This window comes from Podarcis erhardii (assembly GCF_964252035.2).
Source record: "Podarcis erhardii genome assembly, chromosome: 12".
NCBI lineage: Eukaryota > Metazoa > Chordata > Lepidosauria > Squamata > Lacertidae > Podarcis > Podarcis erhardii.
Window position 1 is genome coordinate 21,682,204 of NC_138513.1, and position 19,924 is coordinate 21,702,127.

Sequence of the window (19,924 nt, forward strand, 5' to 3'; positions counted from 1 at the left end):
GACTCATTACCTGTTTCTGATTGGAGAAGGAATCAGCCGGGGGGGGGGTGCAGCAAGCCAACCTCAGCTCTTCCTAGTTTCATGCCTCCCAACCTGCTAACTTTATATTGTTGTTTCCTCATGGGCTCTCTTGTGCTTTCTATATAAGACGCAGGACTCTGATATAGTTCTTGCACCGCACACAAATAAACATATTTCATATACTGTAATATATATTTCATATATATATATTTCATATAAAGGTAAAGGGACTCCTGACCATTAGATCCAGTCGTGATCGACTCTGGGGTTGCGGCACTCATCTCGCTTTACTGGCTGAGGGAGCTGGCGTACAGCTTCCGGGTCATGTGGCCAGCATGACTAAGCCGCTTCTGGCGAACCAGAGCAGTGCACGGAAACATGCTCTCAAACTGCTAGGTTGGCAGGAGCAGGGACCGAACAACAGGAGCTCACCCCGTCGCGGGGATTCGAACTGCTGACCTTCTGATTGGCAAGTCCTAGGCTCTGTGGTTTAACCCACAGCGCCACCCACGTCCCTATATTTTATATATATTCATATAATAAACATATATGAATTAGATCTATGTGAAATATTCAGGGTATTTTCATTTTCTTTCAGTTATTAAGCAGTTACAGAAAAATATTACTGTATAAGTCTTTTTTTATATAAGAAAAGAAAAAGGATTAAGAAGAAATAAAAGTGATTGTGCACACTGAACAAGAGTGGTTTCCCCCATACAGCAGGACTAGCACCATAATGAGAAAAGTATATGCAGATGGGGAGGAGTTCAGCCAATAGACAGGAATTTTTGACTAGCTCATGACTGGCTTCTCTCTTTGATGCCTACTGTACTGGGATGATTTACCTTTAGGCTCAAAAGGAGAACGTTTTGATCCTTAATATTCATTGCTCATCCAAAGAGGTTCAAAGATACCACAATCAAAGATAAATCCCAGCTCTTTCTGCTTCCCCGCACCCACCCACCTTGCATGTGTTTTGTAGCAGAAACACATGTTACTCAAAATGGCTGCTATGTACTGTCTCCCAGCTGTTCCAATTGCGCTCTGCCACAGGTGATCGCCTGCTGTTCTCAACAGGTCTCTGATGATATACTGAATAATCAGATAAGCATTTTTACAGTACTACTTGAGAATGAAGCATATTATTCCACTGAGGTGATTTACTGCCAGATGCCCAAAACAGCAACTGTAAACTCTTGAAAAATGATAGTGCTTTTATGTCCTCCTAAATCTGGCCATTGGCAGTGGAGGTTTGCCAACCATGCAGCTTGATGTGCTGTAGGTAGAAGTTCTTTTGAAGTTTCTCTTAGCAATACTTTCCCCCCTGAAGTCAGTCAGTCCTGGATTCAGTGTTTGTCTAGAAGGAGTTATTTGGAACGCCAAGAGTCGAAGTAAGTACAAAATTTGGAAATTCATTAACACTTCAACGTTATCATTCAGAATGATGATCCTATCCATGTGAAGTTTTGCTACTTACACTGTTTTTACAGAATCAAGGTTCAGAAACTGCCTTGAATTTGGCAATTCATTAAAGCTTCAACATTATTGTCATTCAGATTGATAATCATCATTATATTTGTTTGAAGTTTTGCTACTTATAACGTGCTTACAGAATCATGGTTAAGAACTTGCCTTGACTTTGGAAATTCATTAAAGCTTCAACATTATCATCCTCCAGAATGATGACCATATATACTTGCTTATTATTTATTTATTTATTTATTTATTTGCTACTTACGCTGTGCTTATTGTTTTGGTGTATGGAGTATTGGTGATGGTCATGACAAGGTTGTTATCCTGAAATACATGAACAAGAAGCTCCAGTGTTTCCGTCAACCAACCTTGCTATCTTGTGTCATTCACAAGGCACCACTTATCTGCAGAAAAATTCTATGCTGTAGAGAAAACAGCCCTGCTATTGTTTGTATGACCCCTTGATGAATGAAAATGAGTCAGGAGCCAAGAACTCCTGATCTTGTCAGGGGTTGTTGACTCCCTTTCAACTCACTTCAACCTAGACCACCCCTTGCGACATAAAATCAGAAGCTAACATTAATTAATTCAGGGCCTGTTGTCCCAGGATAAAAGTGTAATAAGATTCTTCCTAAATCATACCAGAGGCCCAACTTGTCCAACATTTCCCCCCCAACACTGGTCCTCCAGATGTTTCTGGGAAGCTCCTAAACAGGGCAGGAAGGCAATTTCCCTCCCCTGTAGTCTCCAGGAAGGTATTCCAAGGTATATTGTCTGTGGACTTGGAAGTTCAGTTAGCTGTCATATCTCTGCATGTTTCTGTCTCATGCATGAATGTGTTCATTGCATGCATTATGGATTACACATGGTTATGTGCCAGAAGAGACCTGCTTTGTCAGACCAATCTAGTCCTGCATCCTATTCCCCTTAGTGGCCAGCCCCTTGTCTGTGACAGTGATAGGGAACCTCTGGCCCTCCAGGCATTGAACTGCATCTCCCATCATCCCTGACCATTGGACATGGACTCTGGAGGGACAAGGTTCGCCACCAATGGTCTATAGAAAAACCCAAACAGGAAATCAGGGCCATAGCCCTCTACCACTGTTGTTCCCTAGTGCCTGGTACAAAAGAACATAGAGAGCTGCTTCAGACTGAGTCAGACCAGTGGTCCATCAAGCTCAGTATTGCCCACACTGACTGGCAGAGATTCTCTGGGGTTTCAGGTAGGAAGTCTTTCCTAGCCCTACCTGAAGATGCTAGAGATTGAACTTAGGACCTCCTGCGTACAAAGCAGAGTTTTCAATATAATCAGACTAGATTTAAGTAATTGCCATTTAGGGAAGAAGATGAAGGATGATCTTGAAATACTATCATCATAGTCAACCGAAAGTAAAGTCCAAAGTAAGATAATTCATTTCCTCTGATTTTTAGTAGGATTTTAAAAACGCAGTTAACTTTCTATGGATTGTGCCCTTCGTATGTTATCTTGAACAAATTCTTAGACAGTGGAGAAAGGGGGAGAAATGTACTTGAATCATGTAACTGGTATCTCCTGGTGTGCTATTGGCATAGTGTGTGAACACTTGAACCCTAGCCAGGTTTAAATCCTCTGGGTAGAATTCAGTACCAGGCCTACCTCAGAACAGACTCGTTGAAATGAATGAACACAACTAAGTTAAATCCATTCATTTCAATAGGTCTTCTCTAAGTATAAGTTAAATTCTACCCTCTCTCTGATGGGATGCTTCTACAGAATCAGTGTTCAGGCAAATTTCTTTTAAACATGCTTGCTCTCCCTGCAAAGTATACTTATACAAGGGAGTTATAATATGCAAACACACGTCAATATTAATTCTGAGTCTAAACTCAGGGGAGCTTTTGTCTACTACTTTGGGCCCTTTTTCAAAAAATGGCAAATGTTTGCCTGAGAGGAATATGCAGAACAATGAAAGAGTAATTTGTTATCTTTCAACCCCTCTAAGCAGAAATGATTGAAGATCAGAGAAAGGGGCTATTATACACACAAGCACCAATCGCACTACAAGAATACCTCATTTACTGTAAGCCTAAAGCTACTGTTACTCTGTGATAGATAAGTCAGAGTTTGGCCATTCAGATGCCATTTACCAAAAATGATAATCGGTGAGGATTTGAGAAGTGTATTGAATCTGCAAAGTTTGTTCTACAATGGCTATCTGTATATATATATATATGTTTGTGCTGCATAGCACTTAGCCCAGGCATCCCCAAACTCAGCCTTCCAGCTGTTTTGGGACTACAACTCCCATCATCCCTAGATAACAGGACCAGTGGTCAGGGATGATGGGAGTTGTAGTCCCAAAACAGCTGGGGGGCTGAGTTTGGGGGTGCCTGGCTTAGCCCCTGCAGGAAGCGACAGAAGGCTGCTAAAAGTACAGTCATACCTCGGGTTGAAGTAGTTGAAGAGCGTGTTACTTCCAGGTTTTGCCGCTCGCGCATGCGCAGACGCTCAAAATGACATCACGCGCATGCACGGTAGCGGTGAATCACAACGCGCAGACATGCAGACTCGGGTTGTGTTCGCTTCAGGATGCCAACGGGGCTCCGGAACGGATCCTGTTCACATCCAGAGGTACTACTGTAATGCTGTTAAAACTAGCCTTCATCTATGCATCTCCTGGAGCAGTGTGGTTGCAACCAGAAATATATATACACAGTCTTCCAAGTGTGGTTGCACCACAGATTTACCTAAAGGCATTATGATATTGGCAGTTTTGTTTCCGATTCCTTTCCTACCGATCCTTAACATGGAATCTGCCTTTTTCACAGCCGTCCGCACATTGGGTTGACGTCTTCATTGAGCTATCTACTATTGACACCTTCACCACCAGTTCAGAGTAGGCAATATTAGATGAGCTGGACAATAGTCTGACCCATTTCAAAGCAGCTTCTAGCTCCCATGCAACTGATATTGTGGAAAGCATGTGCCCTCTCCAGAATAACCCTTCTTACATCGATAGAGGAATGTTCTTCTAAGCATAAGGAGCTCTTTGGCCATGTGAGGTAGGCAGTCTGTGTCACAAGGGCTCTGCCAGAAACACCATATGATGTGCATTAAAATCTCCACAGCTGCATCACTGACCACCTTGGATAAAAGGATGGGCAAAGGAATATCAGTTGAGCAACTTCATTCCTATCTCTCAGAGTTTCTCTGTCCTTTCCATTGCCTCCCACCCTCCACAATAAAAAAGTTGTTAAAAGAGATAAAGCACTTCTGAACTGGCATTAGGCTCACAGCCTTGTCTTAAACCTAAAACCACATGAGAAAATAGTGGAGCCATCCAAGTTGAAGAATGAACACCTACATGAAGTCATAAATATAATGCTCTTTGGGAATAGCGGGTGGTCCAGTTGGCAGACGCTTCTGTCTCTTTGCCTGTAGTTCGATGCAACCATCTTTCTACAAATGCCAGTAGTTTTCCAATCATAAAGGCATATCTCTGTGCTAAGTGAAAGGGGGTTTGAACACATTTCTCCAGATTGGTGTACGACACCACTTTCAATAGAGGTGGGGAAAGACCATAGATCAGTGCTAGAGTAAATGCTTGGCATTCAGGCGATCCCAGGTTCACTCACCAGTTTCTGTAGGTAGGGCTGGGAAAGATTCCTGTCTTAAACCCTAGGGAGACTCTGCAGGTCAGTGTTGACAGGACTCGACTAGAGTGACCAATGGTCTGACTCGGTTTAAGGACATCAGTATAAGGTTCTGCACTTAAGCAGGAAGAACCAGCTGCACCAATATAAGATGGGGGACACCTGGATGGCCATGTGAAAAGGATCTAGGGGTCTTAGTGGACCAAAAACTTAACATGAGTCAACAGTGTGATGCAGCAGCAAAAAAAAACCCTAATGCTATTCTAGGCTGCATCAACGGAAGTATAGTGTCCCGATCAAGGGAAGTAATAGTACTGCTCTATTCTGCCTTGGTCAGACACATCTGGAATACGGTGTCCAGTTCTGGACACCACAAGAGGAGGGCAACCAAGATGATCAAGAGTCTGGAAACCAGCCTTATGAGGAACGGTTGAAGGAGCTGGGTTTGTTTAGCCTGGAAAAGATAGGCATTTTCAAATAACTCAAGGGCTGTCACAAGCTACAAGAAATGAGATTCCAACTAAATATCAGGAAGAATTTGCTGACAATAACAGCTGTTCAACAGTGGAACAGATTCCTTTGAGAGGTTGTAGAGTCTCCTTCATTCAAGGTTTTTAAGCAGAGGTTGGATGGCCATTTGCCATGGATGCTTTAGTTGAGATTCCTGCATTGCAGGGGGTTGGACTAGATTACCCTTGGGATCCTTTCCAACTCTACAATTCTTTGATTCTGTGATAAGGCAGCTTCCTATGTTTCTACTGCCATACTCCATGCAATGTGCACAGGTCAGTGACTTTGCTGGTATATGGCGTGGCTCCTCACTTCCTGTGTTTACCTGTGACAAGGATTATTAGACAAAGTACAAAATATTTTAGCTGGTATAGGTTATTTTCTAATTGCCCTTTATCTAACCAGACCCCAGGGTGGTTTATACAGTCCATAAAGTGCAGCACCTCATAAAATACAGCATGAAAATCTAAAACCAACATTAAAACATTATACATAGCAGAAGGCTTCAAGCGTCTCCATAGTGTCTATGTTGACATGGTTCCCATTATCACTTCTTCTAAACAGTGAACAGAAATGCCTTTAGCTGGCCTAAAGAAGTCAGCAGCAAGGAGGACAACTGTTGCAATTGCCCCTTTCTTTAATACATATTTTAAACCCAAATATGCCTGGCTGGCATCTTGCCTTACAAGACGAAATCTGATTTTCTCATGCAAAATAGGGTCATTTTATCAGAACAGCTTCTCTCTCTCCTTTAAGAAAGTATCCCCAGTCTTCAAGGTAGTGGAGAAAAACCTGAGCATGTGCATGTTCCGAAAACTGCAGAAAATAATGAAGGCCAGGAAGCCCCAAGTTACGTAAGAGAAAAGGTTTGAGAGCCACGCATGCGAAGTCCAGGTGCAAAAATCTTTTCTCATTCATAAAGATCACTGCATGGGTGGCCTTAGACACAATGTCATGCCTCGGCCTAACCCACCTTGCGGAGCTCTGGTTCAGAACAATAAAACGCCTTGTGGCTCACAACATTCTGTAGAAATGCCACACAGACCATCACAATAAAAATAATTATTCTACTCTAGGTGGTACATTCAGCAACCATGAAATGAACATTAATCCCCTCAGGAGAAATTCAGTTCAAATTGCATTGAGAGCCAAACCTTCCTGATTCACATTTTCCAAAACAATATATGAACCAAAACACAGGCATCCTTTGAGATTTACACTTCTCTGAATTTTGCAATGCAGTTCATCAGCCATTTAACGCGTATGAAGATGCATATACTACAGTAAAGGGTGCATAAAAATGCATATACTGTATAAGTGAGAATAATGTACAAAAAAGCATTGTATTGGGGGGAATTATTTGCACAAATGTGTATATTAGGTAAAATTGCAGACACAGGTTGCAAACTCTGCAGGTTGTGAACATGCATCGGCCACGGATCACGTTCGCAACCCGAGCGTCCACTGTATCTCTAAACTATAGCCTTTCCAGGGTGGCTTACATTTAATACCAAATATACATTTTTATCAGTTCCAAAAAAATGAAAACATTCAATTAAGTTTATAATAAAACAATCAGTTTAAATAAACCCAATGGTGTCACCAACAAAAGCTTCGACAGCAATATATACAATAAAACATTTCTGTTAACAGCCAGTGAAAGCAGATGGCTTTGAAAAAAAAAAAAAAGCTTTCTTTAAAATCTGGAGCCAACCATATTTCCCTGAATGGTTTGGAGAAAGTTGATAGAAGGTTTCTCTCTCTCTCTCTCTCTCTCTCTCTCTCTCTCTCTCTTTTTAGAATACAGTGGTGCCTCGCAAGACGAAATTAATTGGTTCCGCAAGTTTTTTCGTCTTGCGAGTTTTTCGTCTTGCGAAGCACAGTTTCCCATAGGAATGCATTGAAAATCAATTAATGCGTTCCTAGGGAGACCGCCTTCAGACCAGGTCCGGGGACAGTCTGTCCCCGGACCTCTTCTGAAGGCTGGGGGGGGGAGGAGGACTTTTCTCCCCACTGCCAGGCTTCAGAACAGCCTTCTGAAGGCTGGCGGTGGGAAGAAAAGCCCTTCTCCCGCCGCCAGCCTTCAGAAGAGTTCCTGCAGGGCTGCCTAGGCTGCGAATAGCAGCCTGCTGCCCGGTGCGAGGGACGCTCTGAAGCAGAGCGCCCCTCGCGCGGGGCAGACATCTGCAGCTTGGGGAGCCCTGCAGGACTTCCCCGCAGGGCTCTCCAAGCTGCGAATAGCAGCCTGCTGCCCCGCACGAGGGGCGCTCTTAAGCAGAGCGCCCCTCGCGCGGGGAAGACATTCACCGCTTGGGGAGCCCTGCGGGGAACTCTTCTGAAGGCTGGAGGTGGGAGAAGGGCTTTTCTTCCCACCGCCAGCCTTCAGAACAGCCTTCTGAATGTTGGCGGTGGGGAGGAAAAACCCTCCTCCCACCGCAAGCCCCGGGAAGAGAGGAGAAGCTGTGCGCCTTCTCCTCTGTTCCCGGACCTCCCACCGCAAGCCTTCAGGACAGGTCCGGGAACAGAGGGGAAGGCACGCAGCTTCTCCTCTGTTCCCGGGGCTTGCGGTGGGAAGAGGGTTCCCCGCTGTCCCGGAGATTTCCCTATGGGCTTTCGTCTTGCGAAGCAAGCCCATAGGGAAATTCGTCTTGCGAAGCCGCTAAAAAATCGGAAAACCCTTTCGTCTTGCGGGTTTTTCGTTTAGCGAGGCATTCGTCTTGCGGGGCACCACTGTACTAGAACCTGAGGTTATCCAATGAAGTCGATCGTGAGACGATTCAGGACTGACAAAGGGTTCTTCATATAGCACAGAGTTAAAACTATGGAAGCCACTATCACAATATGTAGTAATGGCCACCAATCTAGGTGGTTTTAAAAGGGGATTGGATAAAGTCATGGAAACTAAAGTTATTGATGGCTTCAAGGCATGGTGACTATATTCTCTCTTGTAGAAGGTGCCTCTTCACCTCAGTTTGTGCTCTGCTTGTGTATTTGTAAATAAAGCAAGCATGACAACGACCTTTTAGGTCAGTGGAGGGGGGGCCTGTTTAGGGAAGTTTTTAATGTTTCATGTTTTATTCTGTTTTTAATCTGTTGGGAGCCACTCAGAGTGGCTGGGGAAACCCAGCCAGATGGGCAGGGGTATAAATAATAAATTATTATTATATTATTGCAAATGAGGCCCACCAGGCTTCCTCATTTGGCCTGCCAGACCATTTTGGCCAAGCCATGTCTGCCTGTCCTGCACCTGGCATATAAATGACATTGGGGGGGAGGGAATCAGTACAGCTAAGTCTGGGCTGAGAAGAGATTTGCTGCACCTGGTTGCTACGGCTTCAGGCAAAACTGTGGGGTAAGCAGCCCCACCCACTTGACCCACAAGAGGTGGGATAAATAAGGATTCAGCTCACCAGGTGGGCCCAGTTCCTCATCCTTGCATCTCCACTGTTTTCTCATCCAACGGGAACTAAACCCACTAGGGCCTCCCTTGAAACTGCTTGCCACTTGAGAAATGGGGAATGGTTACATGCTTAAGAGCACTACTAAGATGTCTGGCACTGTAACAAAGATCATAAATATCTGCTGAGCGAGATCTGTCCTGGAGGAGAGAAAAATCCTTGCTTCTGTTCTCTGGCCAAGTTGGTCCCAGATGTTGTAATGTCTGTAGCGTCCACATCCTGCAACCTTCCGCACTAGTTCATTTGTCTCCTTGACTGAGAGTTCTGTGTAGAGGATTGCTGCAAATGAGAGCCATTGACCTTTTCCCTCACTCATCCTGCCCTTATGTTTCCATGCCAGCTAGAGAGCATTATTGAGGAACACAAGGAAAGTCATTGAAAAATATTTATTAGCTAATTAAAATGAGCCCCTTCTACCACAACCACTGAACTTACTGACCTAGGAAGCCTCCGCAGTTAATATTCAGTGCTCAAAAGCAGCTAGAAAAGTGAGCTATTGAAATTCACATTGCACCATATATTTTAGGGTTGCCATATTTCAAAAAGTGAAAATCTGGACAGAAAAGTTGAGCTTTATTCCCCATGATATGAGCTGACGTACGTCTGGGCATTTCAGCTGCTTCTCAAAAATTCTGCCCAGACACCATTTTCGACAGACAAATCCCAGACATATGTCAGCCCTTTTAGATTCAGATGTCTTGGGGGTTGGGTATTTGACTTTCTCTGAAATGCTTACTACCTTTGACCAGTAAGTTGGGATGCTTTATTTTCAATATTTACAATGTGCACATCTCAGTTTCTGGCTACACTTAAAAGCTCTTGTCTCTATGTAATCAGAATGCAACAGACCCAAATTGAAATGGCTGTCAGTTATCTGTCTCTCTGTATTGGCATTTAAACCTACGATATCTAGGTCTTTGATCAGGAGTAATGGGGTGGTGGATCTCAAGTATTATTCTGCTCTCAGCAAAATAGTAAACTGATGTCCCCTTTCTCATACTGGATCATAAAACACCATGTTTGATGCCACCTGCTCCTCTTAAATGATCCCTGGCACTGATTTCTACTATTCGCCTTTCCATTCATTCCCAGTGTGTTCAATCCTCTATTCACAACTGAAGAATAGATTTATTCTTTATTTATTTTTGTACTGGAAAACTCAGAGAACTGTTTTGTTGAAAGCAAGAGAATGTAGAGAGTTTGGGCATGAATCATTGTTGATATGTGATTTTAAGTACTGTCATGAACTGCTACCCACTGCCCCATATGGTAAGCTGCAGTATGGCAATGGGGGGAAAGTGGCTGATTCAGAAAGGCACATACTAATGAAGAGCAAATGCAGGTTGCTTTAGAGAAAGGTTGAGTTGGTTGTTTTCCAAATGGGGAGGCCAGGAGATGAGGAAAACAGAGTGGACAAAGCTCAAGGAGTAACACTGACTTGGAAGCGATTTCTCAGCTTAGAAACTGCTGACATTGCAGACCTCACCTATAGTCAGAGCTACGTGCTCTGGAGTCCATTGTAGGTCACCAGTCTGAACGCAGGAAAGATCCACAAGCCAGCATAGCAAGCATGCATTCAAAATCCCTAGTGGCACTTGCATCTATAGTATACACACAATAGGAAGTCTGTGTTCAAATTCCAGTTAACACACCATTAATCTGAATGGGCAACATCGGAATTCAGCAGAACCATAAACCTCAGATGGATGGAAACTGGGTATTTCATATATACATCTACTGAAAGAGAGCTTTAGAATGTTGGAAAATGTGCAAGATTAGAAATATATATAATTTGACTTTGCTGGAAAGCACATAATTTTCCTCTGGAGACGCAGTAAATCCAAACCTTAAGTATATTTCAAAAGCTTTGTAAGATCTATTTATTTGGTCCAGCTTTTGTGGTCAGGGCTAAGCCAGAATGTAGGGGAATGGTGTTAATACATTTTATATTTCTGTTGAACTTCAAGTTATTTTTATATGTGATGTGTTGTAAAAGACTTGTTACCTGCCACTTTACAAAGTGTACTAGACGGTCTTTAAAAATGACAGCAAATGCTTTTTCAAAGTGGGAGGAGGAAAGCTCATGTTATTCCTGTAATGAGAAGACTGAGTGCTTTTGTCTTAGGGGTTTTGTCCAGCGGCATATTGCCCAAGGTATGTAGCTGCGTCAGCTGACTAGAGACCACAATGTCTAATACAAATCATAGCAATGTTGACATTCATTCTTGCTTACTCCATTGCCTATAGAGGCTCAGATTTATTTGGTTTAAGCTATAATATAAATTTAAACCTGTTTAACTGTAGCAAACCTAGGTCTTGTGGTTTTCTGAGTTCAGCTGACATATAGCATTCAGGTAGATAGCCAAGTACAAAATACATGTACCTGTATTTCTACCTGTGTCTGCTTCAGAAGTGACTTGGCAAGCCAGGCCTCTCCAATCTGGTCCCTTCCAGGTGGTGTTGGACTCCCAGCTTCCATCAGTCTCAACTAGCATGGCCAATGGCAAGGAATAATGGGAGATGCAGGCCATCAAAACATCAGGATGGCCATAGGTTGATACAAGCATAGAACCTTAAGTGCAGAATGATGCTGAGAATCCTTGATAAGTTGAGGCTCCTGTTCCCCACACAAACTACAATTTGGAGGTGAAGCCATGGCAGTAAAACCAAACTGAGACTCGGTGTGATGTAGTGGTCAAAGTGCTGAGCTTTGATCTGCTGCTTAGCAACAATTAAAGCTTACTGGGAGGGCTTGGACAAGTCACCATCTCTCAACCTACCCCACAGAGTTGTTTACTCTTATCCAACCTCATGCCTTCAGCAAGCTTGTGAGGGGAACCGAGGTCTCCTAACCACTCTCAAGAGCCTTAACACACTACAGTTCCAAGGATTCTTTGAGGGAAGCCATGACTGTTTAAAGTGGTATGATACTACTTTAAATGCATAGGTTTTTCTCAAAGTGGGCCTATTAAAATCAATAGGCGTGGCTAACTCATGTCCATTAATTTCATTGGGCCTACTTAGTTATATAAAACTTAGTTCTATACCACTCACTATAACTGCAAGAACTTAAGTTTTGTGAAGTTCTGACAGATACTGTATGCTGAGTTTTTAAAACAGCGGCCTTACGAATACACCATTAGTTTCTAATTCTGCATATATAATCACTTTCAGGTTGTATTATAACTCATCTTCATTTACCCTTTCATCTTTTTTCCCCCTTCTCATCTTCCATTTCAGACCAAAACATCTGTTATTTGGGCTACTCCAAACATTTCCTTTATAATCCCACTGTGGGTTATAATATTAGCCATACTCCTTGGACTGCTGGTTTTGGCTATGTTGACCTTAGCATTGTGGAAGGTATGTAATGTATTGGTGTTAAACTAGAGAAGATGATACCAAAACAAAATGGGGAGGTGGGGAGGGGGTGGAATGTGTGATCTTCTGAGCAAAATAATCATGGACATACGAGATGGGTGTGTTATTTATTTTGGATCCCTGACATGTTTGTGTTTCTGACCTTTCAAAAGAGGTGGCTTGTTTGCATTATTGAAGGCTAGTTAGAAGTGAGCAGTGAGAGATTGGCTGTGATTCCCAAGACCTATGATCTTCTTTTGTCTGGGGAATTTAGATTTCGGCAGCCTGCTACAATGAAGCATCTCTAGGTTTGTTTCTCCCAAAGCACCTCAAGGAATTATCTTTTGAAACATGATCGAGCACCCCCTTCAGAGGAAAAGAAATGTTATCTTTTTAAGGCTGCAAGTGATTTTATTTTAATATTGGTAGGCCCTGTTTGATGTTTTTACTACATCGCTAAAGTCTTGCAATCACTGAGTCACTAGCAGTTTACAAGCTTTTGTTTCAGGGACTTGGAAACAATTGACTTCAAAGTACTTAAAACTATGTCTCTGATGTGTAGACGTTGTTTTTAATTCCAGTTTGATGGGTGCCATTTCCCACGGTGGTCTATATCATGCCTATTACTGACCACGCTGAGTTCTGAATCCTCATCCAATGTTTTCCCAGTTATTTCATCTTCCTCTTTCCTTCCGTCTTTCCCCCACTGATAGCCTCTTCCTCCGTGAATTTGTCTCATCCTCTTTTGAAGCTATCCATCACTGCCTCCTACAGGAGCATCGCTTTACACTTGTTTACATTGAATCGCATTTGCCATTTTACTGCCCATTCACTCTGTGAATGGTCCTTTTGGAGCTCTTTGTCATTTCTTTTTGTTTAAACAACCTAGAACCATTTAGTATCATCAGCAAACATTGCCACCTCACTGCTCACTCCTAACTCTAGATCGTCTAGCTAAAAAGTGCAGGTCCCAGTACCGATTCATGGTAGACACTGGTTTCTACATCTCTGCATTCAGAGAACTGCCCATTTATTCCTGCTGTCTGCTCCTTAACCAGATCTTGATTCACAATAGGGTCAAGATTCGCCTCTTATTCCAGGAGTCTTTGGGGAGCTACCTTATTGAAAGATTTTTGAAAGTCCAGATACATTGTGTCAATCAACCAGATCACCTCTATCTATGTACTTGTTGACACTCTCAAAGAACTCTAACCGTTTCATGAAACAGGACTTGTCCTTGCTTAGCAAGACTTACTCTTCCACAGACTTGGTTATTTTATCTTTAAGAATACCATAGATACCACATACCAAAATTGTGTGTAACTAAATTAACTTTGGATGTTTATTCATTTTATTTGCTACATTTATATCCCACCTTTCCTACAACAAGCTCAAGGCAGGATCCCATAATTCTCCCCTTTCTTGTTTTATCCCCAAAACAATCCTGTGAGAAAATCCAGAAAGCCATCTGGTTTGGGCATACTTTAACACTATGATAACACCATATATCAAGTGCAGTAATTTAAATCAAGGCCATTTAAATGGTTACTTAAATCCCCAAGAAGAAGAAGAAAACCTTAGTAATTGATTCAAAATCACATTTCCCATTTTATTACTAATGCATTTCTTGAGCAAGAGTGCATGCTAATTGAATGCTACGAATATTAAAATATATTGGTTGGCAACTAAACAGGACTTTTATCTTGCTAAGATCATAATCCCAAGTTTCTGTCATGTAGCCCACTACATGCCTTTTGCACTACAGAGTGATGTCTGTTTAGCATGAATTTAATAGATATATTTTTTACTATTTGTACGTGTGCAAGGACACTAAGCAAATCATTTCATGGAAGACATGGGCCATAATTCAGTAGAGTTAAGTGTGCTAGACTGTCCCCTGAACTTTTTAGAAGCAAAGTTGACAAGTATTGTGTCAAACAGTAATGAGGTGAAATGTAAATATTCATGTTGTTTGGTAGATAAGAGTGATGAATATTCATAACTTGCAACAATAATAAATGCAGTACATGGTTTATTTTCTCATATTTATAATGCTTGACCTCAGAAGTCATATCTTGTTCCCCAGGGTTTCCCATTAACATAGAATAGCAAGTTTAATGGAGAAATGAAATTGTTTGACAGAGGGTCATACATTTGGTTTTGAACTGTTTTTTAAAAAACCCAACAACAACCCTGATACAATACAGTTAAAATAAATAATCTGAAACATCTGATTTAAAAGAAAATAAATATTCATCCACCTTACCACTTGTTTCATGTCCATTTCAAACTTCTTTTTCCCCTTCCATCTTTTTTTTTTAAAGTTTGACTATTAAGAAGATAGAAAATGCTCAGGAACTCTCACATTGACTTTTGCCTCCTGAAATAAATCATGTCAGTTCCAAGGTATCAGGCTGGCAGTTCAGCAAGGAAATCCTCCATACGTGGCAGATAGGCCTGTATAAAATCTGACCAGATCCTGCCAAAGCTAGGTTTCCCCTCTGTTTTTGCGGGAAGACAGCAAAAACAGGAGCTCTGTGGAGCCCCTGGCACACATGTTGGGTGGGCTTGCTTTCTTCTTGGAGGGTCACAAGTTGGCCGGGCTTGGCACAGAAACTCAGAAGAACAGAGCAAGCATGCTTCTTGTTCCTATTAATCCTTCCAAAGGATAATTTCAAAGACTGCCATGCAGAGATTTAATATTTTAAAAATGCATTCCATTCCTTTATATCATCTCTGTTTGAACTTAAAAGATCCCCAAAGGATGGTGCAGATAATCAAATCCAGCCGCTTAGACTGGTAAGTCAAGCAGGTGAGAGGCTCTTGCCCAACACCAAACTCTTGTCATTCCGTCATCTACCCCACACTTACATCTTGCCTCCATAGTTTGAGAACAGGTCAACTTCAGGACAGGTCAACCACAGTGCAAGTTTGTATGAAATGGCAATGCACAGATAAGACTCGGCAGAGCACTCGCCAACTGTTCTGATCTAACCCACTAGATGATTCATGGCTCACAGCTGTGAAGGGTTGCAGACTAGAGTACGGATGCTGAACACATGGTTTCCACCAGCACCAGCAACACTTGCTCCACGGTCACCATCACAGAACCAAAGGTGGTTCGCATTGCAAAGATTAAGAACTACAGAGTTGCCATTTCCCCAGTGTATCTTTGTCCCAGGGTATCTTCTAGCACAGTGTTTCCCAACCTTGTGCCAGCTGTTTTTGGACTACAATTCCCATCATCCCTTGCCACTGGTCTTGCTAGTCAGGGATGATGGGAGTTGTAGTTCAAAAACAGCTGGAGGCACAAGGTTGGGAAACACTGTTCTAGCAGCATTGTCAATACATCACTGCAGCAACATCTGGAATAGCATGGGAGGCTTAGGGCGGATTCACATAAATAGCTGAAGTTATAAACAAGATGATGCCAAGGTGGGTCAATTAATTTTTGCTCAGGAGGCTGTTTGTTCGTTGTTACAGGGCCCTGTTGTGAAAGACTCAGCTCAGTCTTTACTCAAAAGCAAGCTGCGAGAATGAATAAGATTGCAGATTTCCAAGGGGCTTATGACTTAGCAGGCTGAGTCCATATAACTATGACATTGCAGGACATTCAAGCAGCCCCTTTGCTGCTGCTTTTTTAAACAATATCACCTTGTAGTGGCTTCTCCATTTCAGTTACCACCTTGACGGTTTGTTCAAATGAATTCACTTTTTAACTGAGTTTCCAAGGTGCAAACTCGATAGCCTTTAGTCCAGAATAGCTCGATTGAGCTCAGTGGCTGTGAGCAATTCATGCCACACCAGATTTTCCCCCTGAAACATTTCGTTTCAGGGATTGCTCCTACAGGCAGTCCAGACTGCTTTTGGGAGGCCTATTCAATCTCATGCTGCACTTAGACAGTCACACAAATTTGTGGAGGCATTTAAAAACAGCTTCTGCGTGGTATAATTCTATATGCAGCCAGTAGGGCAACAAGGGGTTTAATGTTTGGAATACCTGGGTATTTGGTTGTGAGATCTTTTTAAGGCTTAAAAACTTCTCACAACCAGGTAAGCAAACTGTTTTTGTTTTTTTTATACAGAGATGGTTGATTAAAATTTAAGGCAAAAGCACTGCCAATGCATATGTATTTCCTCTACATGTTTATACAGGTGTATGACACCAAGCCATGATGTCTGAGTCTGAGGGCAGGACCTGAAAAAGAGAGCATAGATGGTTGCTTTGCCAACTTGTCTACACATGATTCTTTGTTTTGTTCCAGTGCGGCTTCTTTGACAGAGCAAGGCCCCCTCGAGATGACATGGCTGACAGGGTGCAACTGACAAATGACAAGACTACTGACACATAGGAAGAGGAGAGTCCTCCTGGTCAAGAGCAGAAAAGTACAACAGATTCCACTTACCAGGAACTTTCTTGCCAAGATGTGGTTGTAATCCATACTATGCAGAGTTTTATGCATTCACTACATAAATGACCTTAGAAGGGAAGACAAGAACAATGATCACTGCCTCAAAAACATAATCAGCTGATGAGCAGCAAAGAGAGAGAGAGAGAGAGAGAGAGAGAGAGAGAGTGTTTTATTTAAACAAAGGATCACTTGAGTCATTCACACGTGGATGGCATTAGAAGCACTCCTGTAACCTGGACCATGTGGTGGTGAATCGCCTGCGTTGCTGTATGGCTTAAAGACAAAATGTTCAAACTCAACTGTATCATGGCATAATGTTGTGGTGACTCCCTAAGGATAGGAATTTCTATGAAACTCTGGCTCAGGGAGACAAGCAATATTGTTGGTACTGTGAAAGTACTTCTGACAAGCAAAAGTAGCCTTCTAAAACACTTTCCATAAGCGAGGCACAATTATTTATTTTTCCATCTTTTTGTAGGCTGGGCATCCTAACCAAAATAGGCTCTGAAGTTTTATACTGATGATAACATTACTTTGCATGTAAATAGAGTGGATGTATCCTGCACATTCCATATACCAGTTATAAGAGTCGGAACGGAAGCAAAAGTATATATTATTTTATAGGCTGGAGTGTATGATAAAGAATTGCAGAATCACAGGCCTGGGAAGTGACCCTGAAGATTATAGTTCAACCCTGAACCCTAAGGAACATGACACAGAATCTTCCATTTATTTAATCGCCCCACACAGTGGACATAGCAGACTAAGGTTATCCACTATATCCTGATTGCCAAGCAAAGAGAAGTCTGGCGTCCCATGTTAGAGATACAGAGTGCAATCCTATGCTCACATGAAAGTCTGGAACTTACTCCCAACAAAGCCTATATAGGATTGCAACCTAATTGTAGAAAAGACAGTAGTAAATTGTGCATACTCAAGTAATACAATAATACAACTAAGAAGGGCAATGGCTCAATGAAAGAGCAGTTGTTTTGCATGCAGAAGGTCCCAGGTTTAATCCTGACATTTGCAGTTAGGGCTGAGAGTGTCCCCTGTCTGAAAATCTGGAGAATTGCTGTTTATCGCAGTAGATGATACTGGGCTCGATGGGCCAATTGTCTGACTGGGCAGCTTCCTGTGATCCTAAGTCCCATACAATAAGGTGAGGCAAAGCAGGAAAAATCAGCTGGCCAACCTGATTTGGGAGAAAACATCCAGTGTAAATTAAACAAAATCAGTTAAGCCTTTGCTGCAAAACAAACCCCATTCACCAAGCCTTCTTAAGGAAAGTTCAGCTTGGGCTCACTAGCGCAAGTGAGCTTCCAACATTCAGCATCTGCTTCCAATTGAAACAACCACTGATGATTCAAAGTGAAGAAGATGTAAAGTGAAACAAAACCTCCCCTAATCCTAGTGTGGCACATCTGTATAACAGATTAAAAATTAACTTTATAAATGTATCCAGATCTAGTTTGAAACCAATGTAAGGGTCATGTCTTTCTTTTTTGCTCCCATAGCTTTCCTAAGGAAGTTCCATACTATTGGGTTTTTAGCAAACCATTTGGAGACACTTGGACTTTTAACAACCCAATCCAGCAAGTCTCTTTTTTAACATGAGAGATGCGGTGCATGTGTAGGGAACTCCTGCACATGGAATGGTTTCCCATTAATTTCAGTGGAGAGGGCTAATCTGTGTACTTTCCTTTTCATGTGTGGAAACTAGCAGGGCGCCACTGAGAGTAATGGGGACATGGAGGAGCACCATGTACACACCTGGTTTCTGAATTGCAATGATCTTTTTTATTATTATCCACAGTTGACTTTTGTTTTCCTGTTGTCTCTTACAAATTTATCTAGCATTAGTCCTGTTCAGACTAGTTTAGGCCCAGTAATTTCAGCAGGATAATCATTGGACCTAATCCAGGAAGATTTCCAAGGTTTTCCTATAAACATGAGCTTTCATAATAGCCACCAGTCCATAGACTTTGGAATGGCTGGACCAGATTAGCTTCCACTCATATGGTGAACCTTGCTTAAAACTAAATGCACTGTTTTTTTAAAAAAAAAAATCTGCATGAGGTTTTCCTGTACCTTCTATACTCATATCCTTTGAATCCACAAGTAAAATGTTCAATGTAAATGTGCTGGAAAGTACTAACATTGCTCACTTTCTTCCCTTCTCCCTGCCTGGCTTGTTGAATTCACGTTAACACCCTATGACCCAGATTCAATCGTTCCCATTATCCTAATTGTTGCCTTGCCAAAACCCAAACTACTTTTGCCAGAGACTGGGAAGAACAAACGGACAATTGGCTCCTGAACCCCTCATCCACTTAACTGTTGAGCTATGTTTTTACAGAGAACCATTCAGGGGGCAGGGATCAGTTCCTGGTTGAAACAAGGCAGGACAGTGAAGATGGGGGCTTTCTCTTGCTACAGCCATTTTTACTTCTCTTATGCACTCATAAGATGCAGAAGATGACTGCCTCAGGTATCAAAACCATGCTGCAGATTTCTACACCATTGCCCGCTTATTCACATATCCACCCTTGGAAAAGAAATGAGTTGTATCTCTTTTCTAAATGCTGAATTGTTGACTTAAACCCATAGTTTATCCAGAAAGGTGGCTTGGCTGAACACCTACACATCAACTACAGATGGATGAAACATCATTAGGAAATGTGGATGATATGTATTTTTTCTATGTGCAATACTTTATATTATCTATGTACCTGGCGCATGTTTACACTGGCATTTGTGATTCTCTGAAAACTTTTGAATATATTGATTAACAACCAAATAAAAAAAATAACTTCCCTGCCTTACTTTCAGGCTTTGTTAGCATGTGTTTAAAATGTTTTCAGTTTAATATGGGTCCTCTGATGCCACAAGATGTATTAACACAATGGAACTGGCTCATTGCTTCCCTATTGCCATGGGAATTTTACAAGGGCTATCCTATGGATTTCTTACATAGGCTGATCCCATTCATTTCAATAGAGAAGGCAGGTCCTTTACACATCCTACAGATCTGCTCCTCTATTTAAATGAATGGAA

General features: G+C 42.1%; 1 protein-coding gene across 1 annotated transcript in view; it reads left to right on the forward strand.

Moving 5' to 3' along the window:
- ITGA8 (integrin subunit alpha 8) overlaps window positions 1-19,692 on the forward strand; it is a 123,790-nt gene extending 104,098 nt beyond the window's left edge. Inside the window, exons 29-30 of the mRNA XM_081881920.1 lie at window positions 12,336-12,458; window positions 16,721-19,692. Coding sequence (XP_081738046.1) covers window positions 12,336-12,458; window positions 16,721-16,807 — 210 coding nt within the window. The 3' untranslated portion in view covers window positions 16,808-19,692. The remainder of the gene's footprint in view (window positions 1-12,335; window positions 12,459-16,720) is intronic.
- The last annotated feature ends 232 nt before the right edge of the window (window positions 19,693-19,924 follow it).